Below are 14,482 nucleotides of genomic sequence, written 5' to 3'. Positions count from 1 at the left end.
ACAGATACATTTAGGATGGATGAGTTGATTTTATTCTGAAATTATGTGATGGGCCAACACAAAGCTGCACATAATTATAGCAGGAAAGTCCTACCTCATTTTCTAAATTTCTGTACTAATAGAAACATCTAAAAAGTTTGAGATCCTTTTGTGTTCATCTATCCTGAGTCACATTTCTCTGCAGTTACAGCTAAAACAGGGATAAGCCACACTCAAAAATATCCTTAGGTTTCAATAATGGTGAAAATAGGATGCGTTTTAATTGCATGATGTCAGCTTGTAGCTGAATCGCTTTTGTTTTTTATTTATTTAGAATTTTTCCATTACTGTTGAAAACTGTTATAAAAATGTGACTCATTTCTCCTCAATAACAGCATTTAACGCAAACCTTGTGTGGATTTTGCACAAGAAACGTCTGTTAAATGTGTCAAAGTTTGTTGCAATTTCATAAAATGTGAAAAAAATGTTGTAGCTAGCATTGCATTTCGGTAAACTAGAGACACTCTGTCTGTGGCCCCTCTTTCAGGAGCAGCAACATCTGTGTGCAGCGCTGCAGGAAACCAAAAGTCTTCTAGAAGAGCAGCTGGCAGATTCTCGGGCGCGTTGCTCCTCCATACGGGAGCTGGAGAAGGACAATCTTCTTCTGCGTCAGCGGATCATGGACGTGGAGGCGGTGGGTGGAGCTGTTGCTCTAGCGTTAAAGTTTGTTCGATATGCCAATAATCTGGTATTTCCAATGATTTTTGTAAGTTTGATGTAAGATCTCAGCTTCTTTAGTAATGTCTGCATGGCGCACCGTTTCTGTTTTGATGTGAAGGAGCGGGACACTGAAAGGCAGCGGGTTGACGAGCTGCTGGAGATGAACATGAGCCTGGAGGCAGACCTAAGGCAAAGGAGCACGTCAAAGGGAGGTGTTCCCCCCCCGAATGTCGCCATCCATCAGCGGTTTCTGCAGTCAGAACTGGACTCTGATGAGGAGCCCTGCCAGCTGATCGGTTAGAAAACCCGTCTTTCTGTTCCCCAACGTGCACCGCAGTTTTATGAACTAATGCTTTTCTCATTAAAATCTCAGCAACTTGTAATTTCATTTTCTAATTCATGATGTGTCACGGTTCTCTGTTTGTTCCTGCTGTCTCAGATCAGAAGCCGCTGAGCGTGGAAGTGGGTGAGGCCTCAACGCTGCGGCTGCTGGGAGCCGAACAGGAAAACGCCGAGCTGAGGAGGCGGCTGGAGGAGCTGCAGGCCCAGCAGGAGGTCAGGGTTCAGAAAATCAACATAAATAATCCATCACTGCTCCTCTGCCGTGCTAATATTACTAGTGCCACATTGAGCTACGTACAGGATGATGTGATGTGGAAGTGTTAACCGTCTGTGCTCCTTTACTGCAGGCTGATTCCCCCGATGCCAAAGATGAGCTGGCCTGCCTGGAGGTGGAACATCAGAAAACACTCAGAGAGGTGAGAGGAGAGGAGAGGAGAGGAGAGGAGAGGAGAGGAGAGGACTTTGTGCTTCAGGTCTGATGTCACTCCGACTGGAGTCAGAGACGAGTCTCTGACAAAACCAAAAACACACACAGAGAAAATGTCACATTACGTCTCAAAAAAATTCCTTTTTCATTTAAAAAGACACCTTAACACCTCCTACATGAAGGGTGGCATGGAGGAAAATAATGTTTATAAAAGTGATGTTCTCTGCACTCTGGCAGCTATGATGGTTTACAGTGAAGCCCCAACGTTTTGGTGGGATTTATTTTCTTCATTTCCATTACAGAATTATGTTGTGCTATCTCATTTACCCAAGCATGATTTTCACAGGTCATTTTGACTTTGTAGTTTTACTTTTTCCACATTTTGAAATATGTTTTTACATTTCAACTATTTCCACCTATTAAGCATTTTGCCTTTTCTCCCCATCATTTCAACTTTATTATTGATCTCCTACTTTTTCTCTTGAGTTTTCAGATAGTTTATCATAATTTTGACTTCAATTTATGCTTCTAATTTCTTCAGTTTTCCTCTAGTTAACATAAAACCCGGTAGTCTTCCTGTATGTGAGCAGCAGTTCAAGATGGAGGAATCGACTCTAAGCCTCTTCCTGTTTGCGTTGGTGACAGACAGCTGTTGGTCTAACATCTGGACTGTGATGTTTGCAGATGACATTAATTTACCCTCTCCAGTGGTCCTTCATGATATTTTTACTCAGCAGTGATTTTAATAGATGTGATTTTTGCCCATTCACTTTCATATTGTTGACTCATGACCTTTGACCTCAACTCATCCAGAGGCATGTTTGCTTCAGATGTTGTTCTGTTTTCCTAGATGAGTTGTCGATGCACTCTTGGAGTAAATTTGGTAGCTTAGCCGTAACCTGGGAAGGGTCACATGTTTTCTCTGTTTAAGGATAAGGAGTCCCAGATTAGACTCATTAACTTTGTTTCTCATTTGTTCCTGAATTTCTTTAGAAAAAAAAAAAAAACCCTTCATGTTGTCAGACAGGTTCTAATGTGATTAATCAGAAGTATTTATGACGTGACTTAGTTAGGTTGCTTTGAATGTACATTAAAAATGAAATCATCTTTTGATTCAGGACATTTTGTTGGATCATTTAGTTGGAACAAAAAAGCCAAACACCTAAAGAAATCAGCCTTATACTCAATAATCATAGCCTCGAATACCTCCACAGTGAATCAGCTGAAAGTTTGTGGAAAATCTCTTAAAATCTGTGCAGCGTGTAATTATTGTATATCAGGAATAATATCTGTATGATGCGGACAGGTTAATAGCAGTCGTATGTCTTTGCCCTCTGTGCAACGCCACAGTGGGTTTGAATGGAAGCAATCAAGATGCGATTGAAGACTTTCAACTTCTATTGACGAGAAGTTTAAGAAAAGAAAGAAACGCATTCTGACTCATCGTCGTCGTCGTCTGTTAAGAAATTATCTGTATTTTTAAGAAGCACTCGAAAGAAAAATGAAAGTCTAGACCTCAATCATGTCTTGATTGCTGCATTTCAAATGTGAACCTGATGAAAACGACATCACTGCCCAAATACAAACCAACCATTAGTGTCAAACGGTATGAAGGAGAAAATCACTCATCTAAACGGGCTATTGGTGGAAACAGTGATTAATACTACAGTTTGCCTTTGTATGACAAATGGATATGGTAATTTGATGTACTATGTCTACAGCAGCCGCATCAGCTGTTTTGGATCGATGCTGTTGGACCTGTCAAATTAATAAAATGAATCATGTTCCCTTTGATGTTTAAAGCCTGTTTTTCTAATACTATTTTCTGCTTCGTTCTGCTTTTTAGGTTATTTATGATGAGATTCTTATTCGTCTATTTATACGTTAAATCATTTGGTTTAATTTCCCATTATGGCATTGTAAAGAGATGGAGAAAGAATTTTATCTGCTCCAGCAAAGACTCAAAGCTTTAAAGTGCTATTAAAATTTCTCTCATCTTCCATTTTTCAGGTTCAAAACTTGAAGAATGAAAATGGCACTCTGAAGCAGCAGCTGGAGGAGCTGCTGAGGGAGTTTCAACACCTTCAAGAGAAGAGGAAGGAGAAAGGTGTGAAGAAGCTGGGCCGAGAAAAGGAGAAGGAGGAAGAGGAGGGGGAGGCGGTGAGAGGAGTCCAGGGCTCTGAAAGCAGCAGGGGAGAAGGGGAAGGATGGGTGAGGCTGATGGAGGAGAGGGAGAAAAGGGGAGAAATCATAGGGGCACGGCGGGAAGCAGGAGTGGGTGAAGAGGGTCTGCATGTTCAAGTGGGAAAAGGCGAAGTCTGTGATGAGGAGATCCAGAGCAAATGGCGGGGCGAGGCTGAAGGTGGGCAGAAAGAACTGGAAAAACAAGAGAAAGAACCAAAGGTGGAAGACGCTGGATCAGAGGCCGTAAAGCGTCCCGTTGAAGATAACGCCGAGACGGCAGAGACGCACCAGGACGCGTGCTCCCCATCCGGGCCTGACTTGGCACTCCTGACGAGCCGAGTCCAGGAGGCGCAGGAGGAGGCCGACCGGCAGGCGAAGTCAGCCCAGGAGCTGCGATCGAAGCTGGGGGAGCAAAGCAGGAAGACGTGGGAGACTGAGCAGAAGCTGGTGCTGGTGGAGGCCGAGCTGCAGCGCCTGAAGAAAGCTGGAGAGAGTCTGATGGAGGCTCGCCGGCATATAGAGGTGAGAAGCCTGCAGGTCTGTCAATGAATAGATTCATGAAATCCAATTAAAGGTTATTAAGATGTGTTTGGCGAGTAAGTTGAAGAGCTGAAACTAATTTAGGTTATGTCTCACACCAGTGTAAAACCTAGCACCCTCTACCTTTATTGGCACCACTGCTAAAAGTGATTAAAATCCACTTTATTGTGTTTTACATCAGGTTATAATGTTATTCATCTAAAACATACCTGGAGTTTTGTTTTGATTCTTTCATTCATGTTTGAGAAATCCTTGAATTTCCAGTGGCAACCATTCAGGAAGCAAAAATGCTGCAGTTTCCCGCCTCACAGACACCCCACACCCCACACCTCCTTCTTTCTGCTCCTTCAGACTAGCAGCAGCAGCCATTGCAAACATTTGGTGGAACTGTGCCTTTGCTGAGCTCATTATACGAGCTACTTCTCAGTGAAACACTCCAAAGAACGTCATAAAGGAGAAATGTTGTAGTGATGGGCAAAAGGGGGAGTGTCAAAAAGACCAGGAGCTTCTTAAAGAGACAGAGGAACAATTTCAGGGTGTTAAATTGTGAAGTCAAATTTCTACTAAGTTATGTTTGATATATACAGCATATTAATAGCAAACTTGATTGGCACTATGTGCCTGGAAAGTACACAATACAGTCCCTTTAAATTAAACATAACTTTCATTGCTGTAGCAAAATGTCACACTGGAAGATTCAGAAAAATCCACCGATAATTTGAGTGGGAAAGAAAAACTTTTATCTGCATCTCTGAATCAAATGACTGAATTATTCTCTCATGTGATGGAGCTCTTCATTTCATTCGGGTGTGCAGGAGACGGGATGCATCTAAAAGTTGCAGAACATAGCTCTTCAGGAATGGAGACTCTGCACAGAACAACCTGGTTTTAGTCGTGTTGATGTGCGCTTCCCGCAGGCCTAAAGGTTGAAAATGTTGTTCTCAAAAAAAGGTTCAGCATTTCTGAAACACAACATTATTACCAAGAACATGTTTTCACGTTATAACTGGGCCATCATGAGGTTTCCTGCACCACACAGATAGCTTAGGTTACAGCGTCAAACGAAGTGTCAGTGGAGAGGAGAGGCAGACTTCACTGAAGATGATGAGTAAATCGATATCAGTCAGGATGAAGAGACCGAGTCCATAAGTGAGGTTGGTTATGCCGAGGAAGAGGAGGAGGAAGTACAGAAGGGATGGTCGATGAAGTGTTGCCGCGGCCGCTGCATGTTTTAAACTGATTGTGGAACCAGCTTGATTAATGCAACACAGTTTTTCTGAAGAAATTTCCAGTTTTTGACGCATTACTGCTGTCGTTTAATCACAAACAAAATGCAACATTCAATCTATAATTAGCTGTTTAAAGATTATATTGTGATTGACAAATATTAGGAAAGTGAGAACTGAACTGTGCAGACATTTTAGTGATAAGATGTAAATAGTTTTTATGTTTTTATTTATTTATACTAAAATAATTCCTGCAGAGAATTACAAAAATTACAAAAAAAAAAAATGTACTTTATGTTTTAATGAGGTGTAATAATTTGACCTGCATAAGCCCAGGATGTTATTCTTAATCTAGTTGGTCTAAATGAGAACGTTTGAAAGTTTATTCAGGATAAAGATGCTTTGTTTGATCTTGACACTTTAAATAATTAAAGGTATAGGTTTAGTGACAATTAAAGATGAAGCTGAGGTGATAAATAGGGAATTCTGATGTGCAGTTATAGAAATTGACAGACTAAGAAAAATAGAGTAAAAAATTGAGTCAAAAATCAAAAATATGACTAAGGAGTCAAAAACAGACACATTGTCAGGGAACAAAACAAACAAACAAATGTTCTGCAAAAGCAGAATATGCAGCAAAATTAGTAAAACTCTAGAGGAGGAACCTAAGAAAACGGGGAGGATAATTGTGTCATGGTAACCATGGCAACACGAGGATCAGATAAAGCAAACAGGAAACCCGGAACTGCAGAGGAAAAAGGAGAAACTGATTCTACAAAATAAAACAAGAAGTGAAGTCAAAAAACTGAAACCAAACCTTGGCAGAACAGAAAACATAAAACTGAAACCCAGAGTTAACACCTTGTCAGGAAAACTGCAGGGAAAAGTGACAGAGGAAGAAAAGTCTGTTTAGTATCATTGAAATCACATGGCAGAGATTTTAGGAAAACCGTCTGAAAACTGACAATAAATAGTTGAGGGAGGATTCAAACTAAAGATTAATTATAAAAGCAAACTCAAAAAATGATATTTTATTGTAGTTCAGTAATAAACATAGATAAATTAAGAATAATCCAGGCATTATTTTGAGTTTATTTATTCTGGGGGGAAATATTGCAATAAAATAATTGTTTTAAATAAAATCTTTGGTAACAGAGTTGCAGGTTCCCCTGCTGCCAGCTTTTAGTTTTGTGGATTAACATTTCAAAAGGCTGCAGAAAACAGAGGAGGATCTGTTTCATCATTCCTCTTTGCACAATCTGTGGATCACAAAGAGTCCTGGCTTCTTTCATGACGCTCTCTCCAGCTCAAAGGTTTCATATGGATTTAGGCCCGGAGGCTGTTAATAGTAAACAATTCCTATTTTGAGAGTTAGGGTTATATTTTGAATAAATATCCTGCATGACATAAAACCACGTAAAATCTTCTGGTATTTCAAAGTTTTCATGAAGCCAGTGTTTTTAAACGCTGGTCGTCAAGGCAAACATCTGAAGTCTTGCTCACACTGAGATCATTTTAGGCATATGTGAAAGTTTTCAGTCACGTAGGCTGTGCGTTCACACAGGTTTGATGTCTTAGGGAGAGGAGAAATGATTGTTTCTGAAACCAAGTTCCACAGCGGAAAGATTTCAGAGCGGTGGTTTCATGTTTCCCTGTTGCTGTGTGAGCAGTTCGGTGTTTTTTTCTCTGGTAGTGTTACAGCGCCACCACCTGATCTGGCAGACTGAATAGATAATTTTCTGCCAAGCCTTCTGACATGTTTCCCTGTGGAAAAGAAACAGGCCCACAGCATCCCACATCCTCAGCCATACCTAACACTGTCTTTCCCAAAGTAATTTCACTGGAGTCTTTGTTGCTTAAAACTCAATTTTAGTCTCATCCGATCAAATAAAACAGTTTTACCTTCTAACATTGTTTAGAGATTTATTCTGGCATCGCCTCAATCAACTGGTTAGATTGAATCTAAAGACTGTTCTGGAGACTTTGCGGCCCCAAGATGACGCTTTTTGTTTCATTCCTATTACAATGAGCTTTGCCTCAGTATGTATTGAGGCTAAGCTAGTAGCAATAAGCAATGAATCAATAAATTGCATGATAAATGAAGCTCAGCTTGATAAATTTAATTCTGATCAATATTTTTTGAAAGATATCATAAGTCAATGTATTTGTGATTTTGATTGTGTTTTTTATTCCAGTTTTATTTATTGTTTTATTTTTATTTTGGTTATCTAAAATGTGTACCAGTGCTAAATATTCTTTACAAATCAAAGTTTATTGGTCTTTGAGAGTGCAAACTTGCATTACTATGCCATTAGCAATATATCAAAACAACATTATTGTTTATCATAAAAATTACTGGGACAATTTATTGTCCAGAAAAATTTGTTATTGTAACGGGCAAGAAGAGCGTTGCTCCTCATTCTGCCTCTCGCTGAAAGAAGAAAGAATGTTTTTTCAAATAAAAAGTCATGAATTGCTACAAATGCCAAAAAATGCTCCCCAACTGAAAAATCCAAAATATGAATTAAAAAAAAAGTATAAAATCAAAAGGACTGCAAAGGTAACTGCAATTGCCCAGAGTAAGATGACACAATTACCATAAAGGATTAATTTATTTTAAAGGTTTATTGGGGGGTTTGCAAACATATATGGCTGACCCGGTCGATCCTAAAGAGAACTGAGATGTGTTCAGTGAACTAACTCACCCAGCATTTATGAAGGGCGGCCGGTTCTGCAGCTCCGTGATCGTCTCCCTGTTGTTCCTGCAGGTCCTTCAGTCGGAGGGTCTGAACATGGAGGAGGAGCTGTGCCGCCTGCGGAGCCAAGCGGAGCTCCACCGGATGCAGACCACGGTCATCGCCACCCTGGAGGGGGAGCGGGCGGCGCTGGAGAGAGACAGGGACACGCTGCGCAGCACGGTGGACGCCCTGCGTGCCGCCCAGCGAAAGGTCAGGAGCAGACAAGACGTGGATGGATTTTTGTTGTTGTTGTTGTTCAAACTACTGTTGTCGTTCTGAAATAAAGATAGAGAAGTTTTGTGCACTATACAACATTATTTTAGTATAAAGTTCTCAGCTGCAATACCTGAATAAGAAACAAATGAACTCCGAGCTGAAATCCTTGTCGTCACTTCAGTTTTTTAACATGATTTCATTTAAAAATGAAACCTAAAACCAGCTTGTTCAGACATTCTGCATCAGCAGAATGAAGTCTAGGTGAATGTTATGTTTAATGTCCTATTTGCAGTAAAATTTCAGGACATGAGTAAAGCTGCAAGTTAAGGAAAAGAGCACTGCATAGTCAGCATTAAAGAAATACCATAAAACAAGGTTGGTGAACGCCTCCTGCACAGAAAGAGCTGTTAATGATTTCTGATCTTCCTCCATGGCACACTGATTCTTTTAAAAAAAGAATCCAGCTTCTTTGTGTTCATGCAATTTTTACAGCCAATTAGCACCACTTTTATTCAAGTTTTAAGTTTTCCAAGACAAATATTTTTACAATTTGACATTAAAAGAAAGCTTGCTCTCCTTGTTCAGATGTCAGTTTAGTGAAGAAGTTCACGGCCTTCTTGGATGCTGTGATTTCCTGACAAGAACTAAATGCAGCTGCTTCCCACAATATCAGAGCGATGCGGCTTCTTGGCCTCCTCGGTTTATGAATTAAATAACATTAGTTGTACATCTGCATAGTCAGCTTGAAAATAAAAATTTGTACATTTGAATATTTGATGATTCAGTTCACGAAACGGAAAAAGCCACGTCTTGTACATCTTGACCACAGCAGCAGAGACTTTAAGCTCCTGGGCTTTAAATCGGTGAATGTTAAATGAAACATGAAGTGCACTCTACTTCCCTGAGCTTCAGGCCTGAATTTAACCCAAATGGAAAAAATTACTTGTTATCCCCCGTCTCTTTTTTTTATGTGTGAGCTCACTGAGCCATTCTGTGTGATGATAATGTAGTTTAGCTCAGAGGATCATTGAAGCTAGCCTTCTCTCCAACCAGGACATGCATCTCTGCAGACCCCACACATCTTGGACACAAACTGTTTAAACTTTTACTTTTAGGTTGGCCCTATAGAACGCTATTTACTAGAACGAACCACCATAAACTCAGTTTGTTCCCACAGGCTATCTCTCTAATGCTTACATTGATACTACACATGTTTACATTAATTCAACCTCATCTTTTCTTCTTCCAAATTCATAGACTTATATTTGAATCTCTGCACGTTGAGAGCAAAGTTGAAAAAAAAGGTAAAATTCCCTGTTTTTGTGTACAAATATGGCAAATGAAGCCGATTCTGAACTTTAGCTTAAACTGATATATAGATCTATGATGCTGCTGCAGAAAAGTTGCAGATTTTGTTGTTAAATTTAAATCTTAAACCAGAGGATTATTAAACAAAATTCAGAATAATAGAAATCCTAGCAATCCCTTGGTGATCTAGCATCTATAATTTAGCTTTAAACATAATTTTGCTAAACATTTCAATTCAGTTTAGTTTATTTGGACAGTGCCAATTCACAACAAATGTCATCTCCAGGAACTTTACAGAAAAAAATAATTTAAATTCAATCACACATATATTCCAATTGATCCTAGCTCTCAAACAGTTCATTAAGCTCAATAACACATTAAGTTAACTTAATGGACAGAAGCAGACTTTCCTACAAATAAATTGCTAGCGTTCTGCTGTATTTAAACATAAAAGCTAAATTTTAATTGTCTTCTAATATGAGAAGCTCATGGTTTATGGAGCTCCCATGCAGTTCTATCTGGGTTTTATTTTATTCATGACTTCTGTCTTCACTGTAGTTTATCACCTGGATCACAGTCAGGTTTGTCTAGAGATTCAGTCATGTTGGTTATCTCCTGCTGGATCAAATAGTTTCTTGCCTCGTCTGTCCAGAAAGTAATAAAAATGGCATCATTAATCCATCCGTCTTCTGCCATCAGACTGACCAGCTGGAGCTCACCATCCAGACTCTGAGAGCGGAGCTGGAGCGTCAGGGCCGCAGTCTGGAGACCTCGCGGCGTCGGGAGGAGCAGCTGGAGGCGGAGCTCCACGAGGCCGCCCTGGAAGCAGAGTCTCTGGTCCGAGCGCGCGACCAGGCGCTGCTGGAGGCGTCGCGGCTGGAGCAGGAGAAGGACGTGTGCCAGTCGGAGCTGGACGGCGAGCGGAAGGAGGGCCGTCAGAGAGAGAGGGAGGCGGCGAGGCTCAGGCAGCAGCTGGAGAGCACGACCTTGGCTCTGGAGCACAGCAACCAGAGAGCGTGTGCCCTGGATGCTGAACACAGGTGCACTCATATTTAACCTTCATCCTGCAATTAACTTTTACAAGGCATCAGAGAGAGCTGCTTGCTTGCGTCTTGCCATTATCTGTAATGCGAAATCTTCAGTCAACCCTCCTCTGACCCGTGTTCCTGCTGTGTGTGCAGACGTGTGTGTCAGCAGCTGACTGAGTCCAAGGAGCTCAGCGCTCGGCTGCAGGACCTGGAGAAAAAGCTCAGCTCTCGACTGAGCAGCATGGAGGGGGTGAAGCAGCAGCTGCAGGAGCAGCATGCAGAAGCCCTGGCCAAGATCAGCTCACTGTCTCAGGTGTGTTTTTGAAAAAAGGCTCACGTTACACCTATAGTTCTGCTGCACAAGGTGACTATGCACTCTGGATTTACCTGAACAAAACAAATTCACTGCCAAAGAATTAGATTTTTAAACATGCATCACGCTCAAAAAGCAAAAAGAGAAAAGCGAGGGTTTCCCCCAGTGCAGACGACTGTAAAACTGAGGGGGCTGGGATTCCTCTGTGGGTCATAAAACCCCTCACCGGGGGGTCCGGAAATGATCTCCAGAAATTAAAATGAATGTAAAATTTATTGCTAATTGCATATTTTTCTGTTAATTGTTACAAGACAGAAAAAGACATTAGTGACAAATGCATAAAACTGTTACAGTGGTTGTTGTGATTGTCATTATCCCAATGCTAATTAGCATACTAACTCACTTCAACCAGTAAAAGTTGAGGTTATTAGTTTTTGTGGCTATAATTTCTGTACTGCAAGCTGGAAAACCTGGAGATGTTGCATTTATGCACAAATGAGATGAACCTGCTGTTTGATGCTGTCATAAATGTACTCAAAAGAGAGATAAAATTCACAAGTGATATGGATCTCAAAAATACACTCCTCCTCATTAAATAGATGTATTTATAGGCTTTTAAATATTGTTCAAACTCAGAGTGACATGCTATTTTTTTTAGTTTATAGCCTGCAAAAAACATAACAGTCTTATTCATTATCGTGTTTGGAACAAAATTATGTTTTATCCATCATCAATAATATTTATTATGACCACTCATTGCATGAATGTATCAACAAATAATTAAAAATGTGTGTATTTTTCTGCCAGATTCTAAATCAATCACAAAATAATTTAAATATTGCACATGCATCATACATTTTGAAACTTGATCGGTCAAATGGCTGACCACTAGGTGGCAGCAAAATGATTACAACATGGTCCTTGGTGTATAATGAATATGCATCAAAAAGCATAAGTGGTGCAAACCAGCTGGACTTTATTGTCATATTTGGATATATTTAATGCAATCTGCTACTCTGTGAATCCTGTGCAGAAGTTTTGCAAATATCTGGTGCTAAACAATTTAAAGATTGTTTGCAGTTAGATCAGAGGTACAAAACAACAGAATATCCCTGTTTTGTCAAATTTCTGTGCAGAGGTTACATTAAAAAGGTTGTTCCACATAGAGTTACCTATTACAAGTGTTTGCAAGTTAACAATAATTAAAACCAAAAGAAAGAAGATCCAGTTTTCTTGTTCAGCTTGGAGCTACTGCTGTAGATGACCAGGCTTATTGGCTCTAACAAAGTTTTACAAGAAAGGTTGTCCTTGAATCAAATCTCAGGATTTATATTAAACAGATTGTGCAAATCCTCCTGCTAGATATTCTTCTTTATGTTAATGCATTGTTTTTTTTCTTTAGCATTCCTCAGATTTTAATCTTTTAATCCTTTCCCACCCACTCTCCATCTCCGTAGGATCTATCCAGTGAGCAGAGTTCAGCTCAGAAACTGGCTGCCGAAGTCGACAACCTCAGGCAGAAGTTGCAGAGATCCGAGGCTGAGCTCAGGGCGACGACAGATTCTCTAAAGCGGTCTCAGGAGAAAGCCGAGTCGCTCTCACAGCAGCTCAATACGAGCGAATCTCCTCCCGTTTCAAATTCAGAACTGTCGCACAAAAGCAAGACGCCACATCTAGATCAAAGCCCTGAAGCCGGCAGGGAGCTCGCCCCGTGCATGACCCGGCGGCACACCACAGGAGAGTCAGAGCGGCTGCTGAGTGAGAGGGTGCTGGAGCTGGAGAAAGAGGTGTGTAAGCCTGTAAGCGATGTGTGCGTCTGTGTTTATGTGAGGGGTTGGGCCGTATTCTGCTAAAATTGTTGCTGTAGGGACACTCTGCGACTATCAGCTCGCACAAGGCCACTTCCCCGAGCGTGGCGGTTTATTTCCAGAACTTGGGTTTTATCTCTGCTCATCAGTTTTAAAATGTCACCTCGGCTACTGTTAATCTTCCTTATCTCCTCTGCTGCTCCCCGGATGCAGCTCATGCTGTTCCTCTCTGCCTCAAAAACACACATTAACCCCAACATCAAGCTGTTAGAGTGGAGCTGCATCATCTCCAAGGTCAGGAATTTCATCCAGTGCATTTCTCAGCCAGCGCTGCATTATTGCTGGTAAACTTTTAAGAGATTAAGGACAGCTGAACGAAGACGCGGCCAGCTCTGGGCTTTAATTCCTGGTTCAGTCAGAAACATTTTGGTGCAGCTTTGATTCTTATGTAAAAACACTCAACAAGGTGTGTGCATTTAAAATAAATAATACAATAAAATAGAAATATTACTAATAATTTTAAGTAGTGAAAGGGCTTGAAAGTGTAGAAAATGTATGGTTTTCTTATAATCATCAGGAGATTGTGCCACCCAGTTACACAAATGTTTATGTAGATACAGCTCCAGTTTGACATTATTCAATCTTTGAAATAATTAAAATTAGATTTAAAGGTGTAAAATTTAATTAAAGGGTGTGCACCAAGTTCTGTACATCATTAAAAGCCCAACATTAATAATGCATATATGCCAACGATGGAAGGATGTGAACTGATGGTAAATTATCCCTCAAAAGCAGTTTGAAACGTCGTTACACAGGCTGCAGCAGCAGCGGCTTGAGGTGGTTGTCAAGCTCTCCAACTTTTGTGTTTTGGTATAAAACTTAACAAGCTAACATATGTAACCCAAACTGCATTAATAGTGGAAAAACTTAAAAACCAAAAAAGCCTCTTCACTCTCCACCACCAGCACATTTGCATCCAGATATTTCACTTTATCATGTCCATATTTAACCTAGAAGTCTCATTTTATGTTGATAATACCCTATCTGATTTTCTGCAGCAAACGCAAAAATGTTGACAAATACTCTTAATTTAATAAACTTGCAGGAAGACAGTTTCAGTCACAGTGCAGACAAATTAGTTTAGTCGGAGAGGTAAAATCTCCTTCGCAGGATGGAGGTGCTTATTAAAGCAGCAAATCTATTAGCTGTTGTTCTGTGGATTCGTCATCTGATATAGAAATAGCCCAATTTTCCAATACTGAAATTTAATGACTACAGTCAGAAGAGTGAATTGTGCTGCAGGAAAGCAAAATTTTAAAGGTGCCCATTTACGAAGGAAGAAATTTCCAGCGTATGATTGAGTCAGCAATGTTAAACATGAGGAAAATGTGGTTTAAAAAAAGAGCTGTCACACGCTAAACCTGAGCTGCACGCGCTCAAATCCATGCTCCAACGCTGTTTCCCTGCCTGTGTGTGCAAAAATACCGTCAGGCTGCATGGTGGGAACAGAAATGAGCCGTGATGTGCTGCTGCAGATCAATTTTGGAGCAAGACACTTTTTTTTTAATGCTGTCAGCATTTTTCCCTCAGATTATGTCTGACAATGCCTAATCAACATATTTAGGCGTGGGTTACACAGTGTCAAGTGTCAGT

At 40.5% G+C, this 14,482-nt stretch overlaps 1 protein-coding gene across 1 annotated transcript in view; it reads left to right on the top strand.

Moving 5' to 3' along the window:
• ccdc88b (coiled-coil domain containing 88B) overlaps positions 1 to 14,482 on the top strand; it is a 61,571-nt gene that overhangs the window by 23,220 nt on the left and 23,869 nt on the right. The window contains exons 11-19 of the mRNA XM_015030018.1: positions 527 to 673; positions 818 to 995; positions 1,139 to 1,254; positions 1,389 to 1,457; positions 3,479 to 4,174; positions 8,187 to 8,366; positions 10,380 to 10,720; positions 10,862 to 11,021; positions 12,479 to 12,808. Of these exons, the coding sequence (XP_014885504.1) occupies positions 527 to 673; positions 818 to 995; positions 1,139 to 1,254; positions 1,389 to 1,457; positions 3,479 to 4,174; positions 8,187 to 8,366; positions 10,380 to 10,720; positions 10,862 to 11,021; positions 12,479 to 12,808 (2,217 nt within the window). The remainder of the gene's footprint in view (positions 1 to 526; positions 674 to 817; positions 996 to 1,138; positions 1,255 to 1,388; positions 1,458 to 3,478; positions 4,175 to 8,186; positions 8,367 to 10,379; positions 10,721 to 10,861; positions 11,022 to 12,478; positions 12,809 to 14,482) is intronic.

This window comes from Poecilia latipinna, unplaced genomic scaffold, assembly GCF_001443285.1.
Source record: "Poecilia latipinna isolate Pla-1442-1.1 unplaced genomic scaffold, P_latipinna-1.0 Scaffold0, whole genome shotgun sequence".
Taxonomy (NCBI): domain Eukaryota; kingdom Metazoa; phylum Chordata; class Actinopteri; order Cyprinodontiformes; family Poeciliidae; genus Poecilia; species Poecilia latipinna.
Note: the sequence above shows the minus strand (reverse complement) of the source record. Positions and strands in the feature narration are given on the sequence as shown.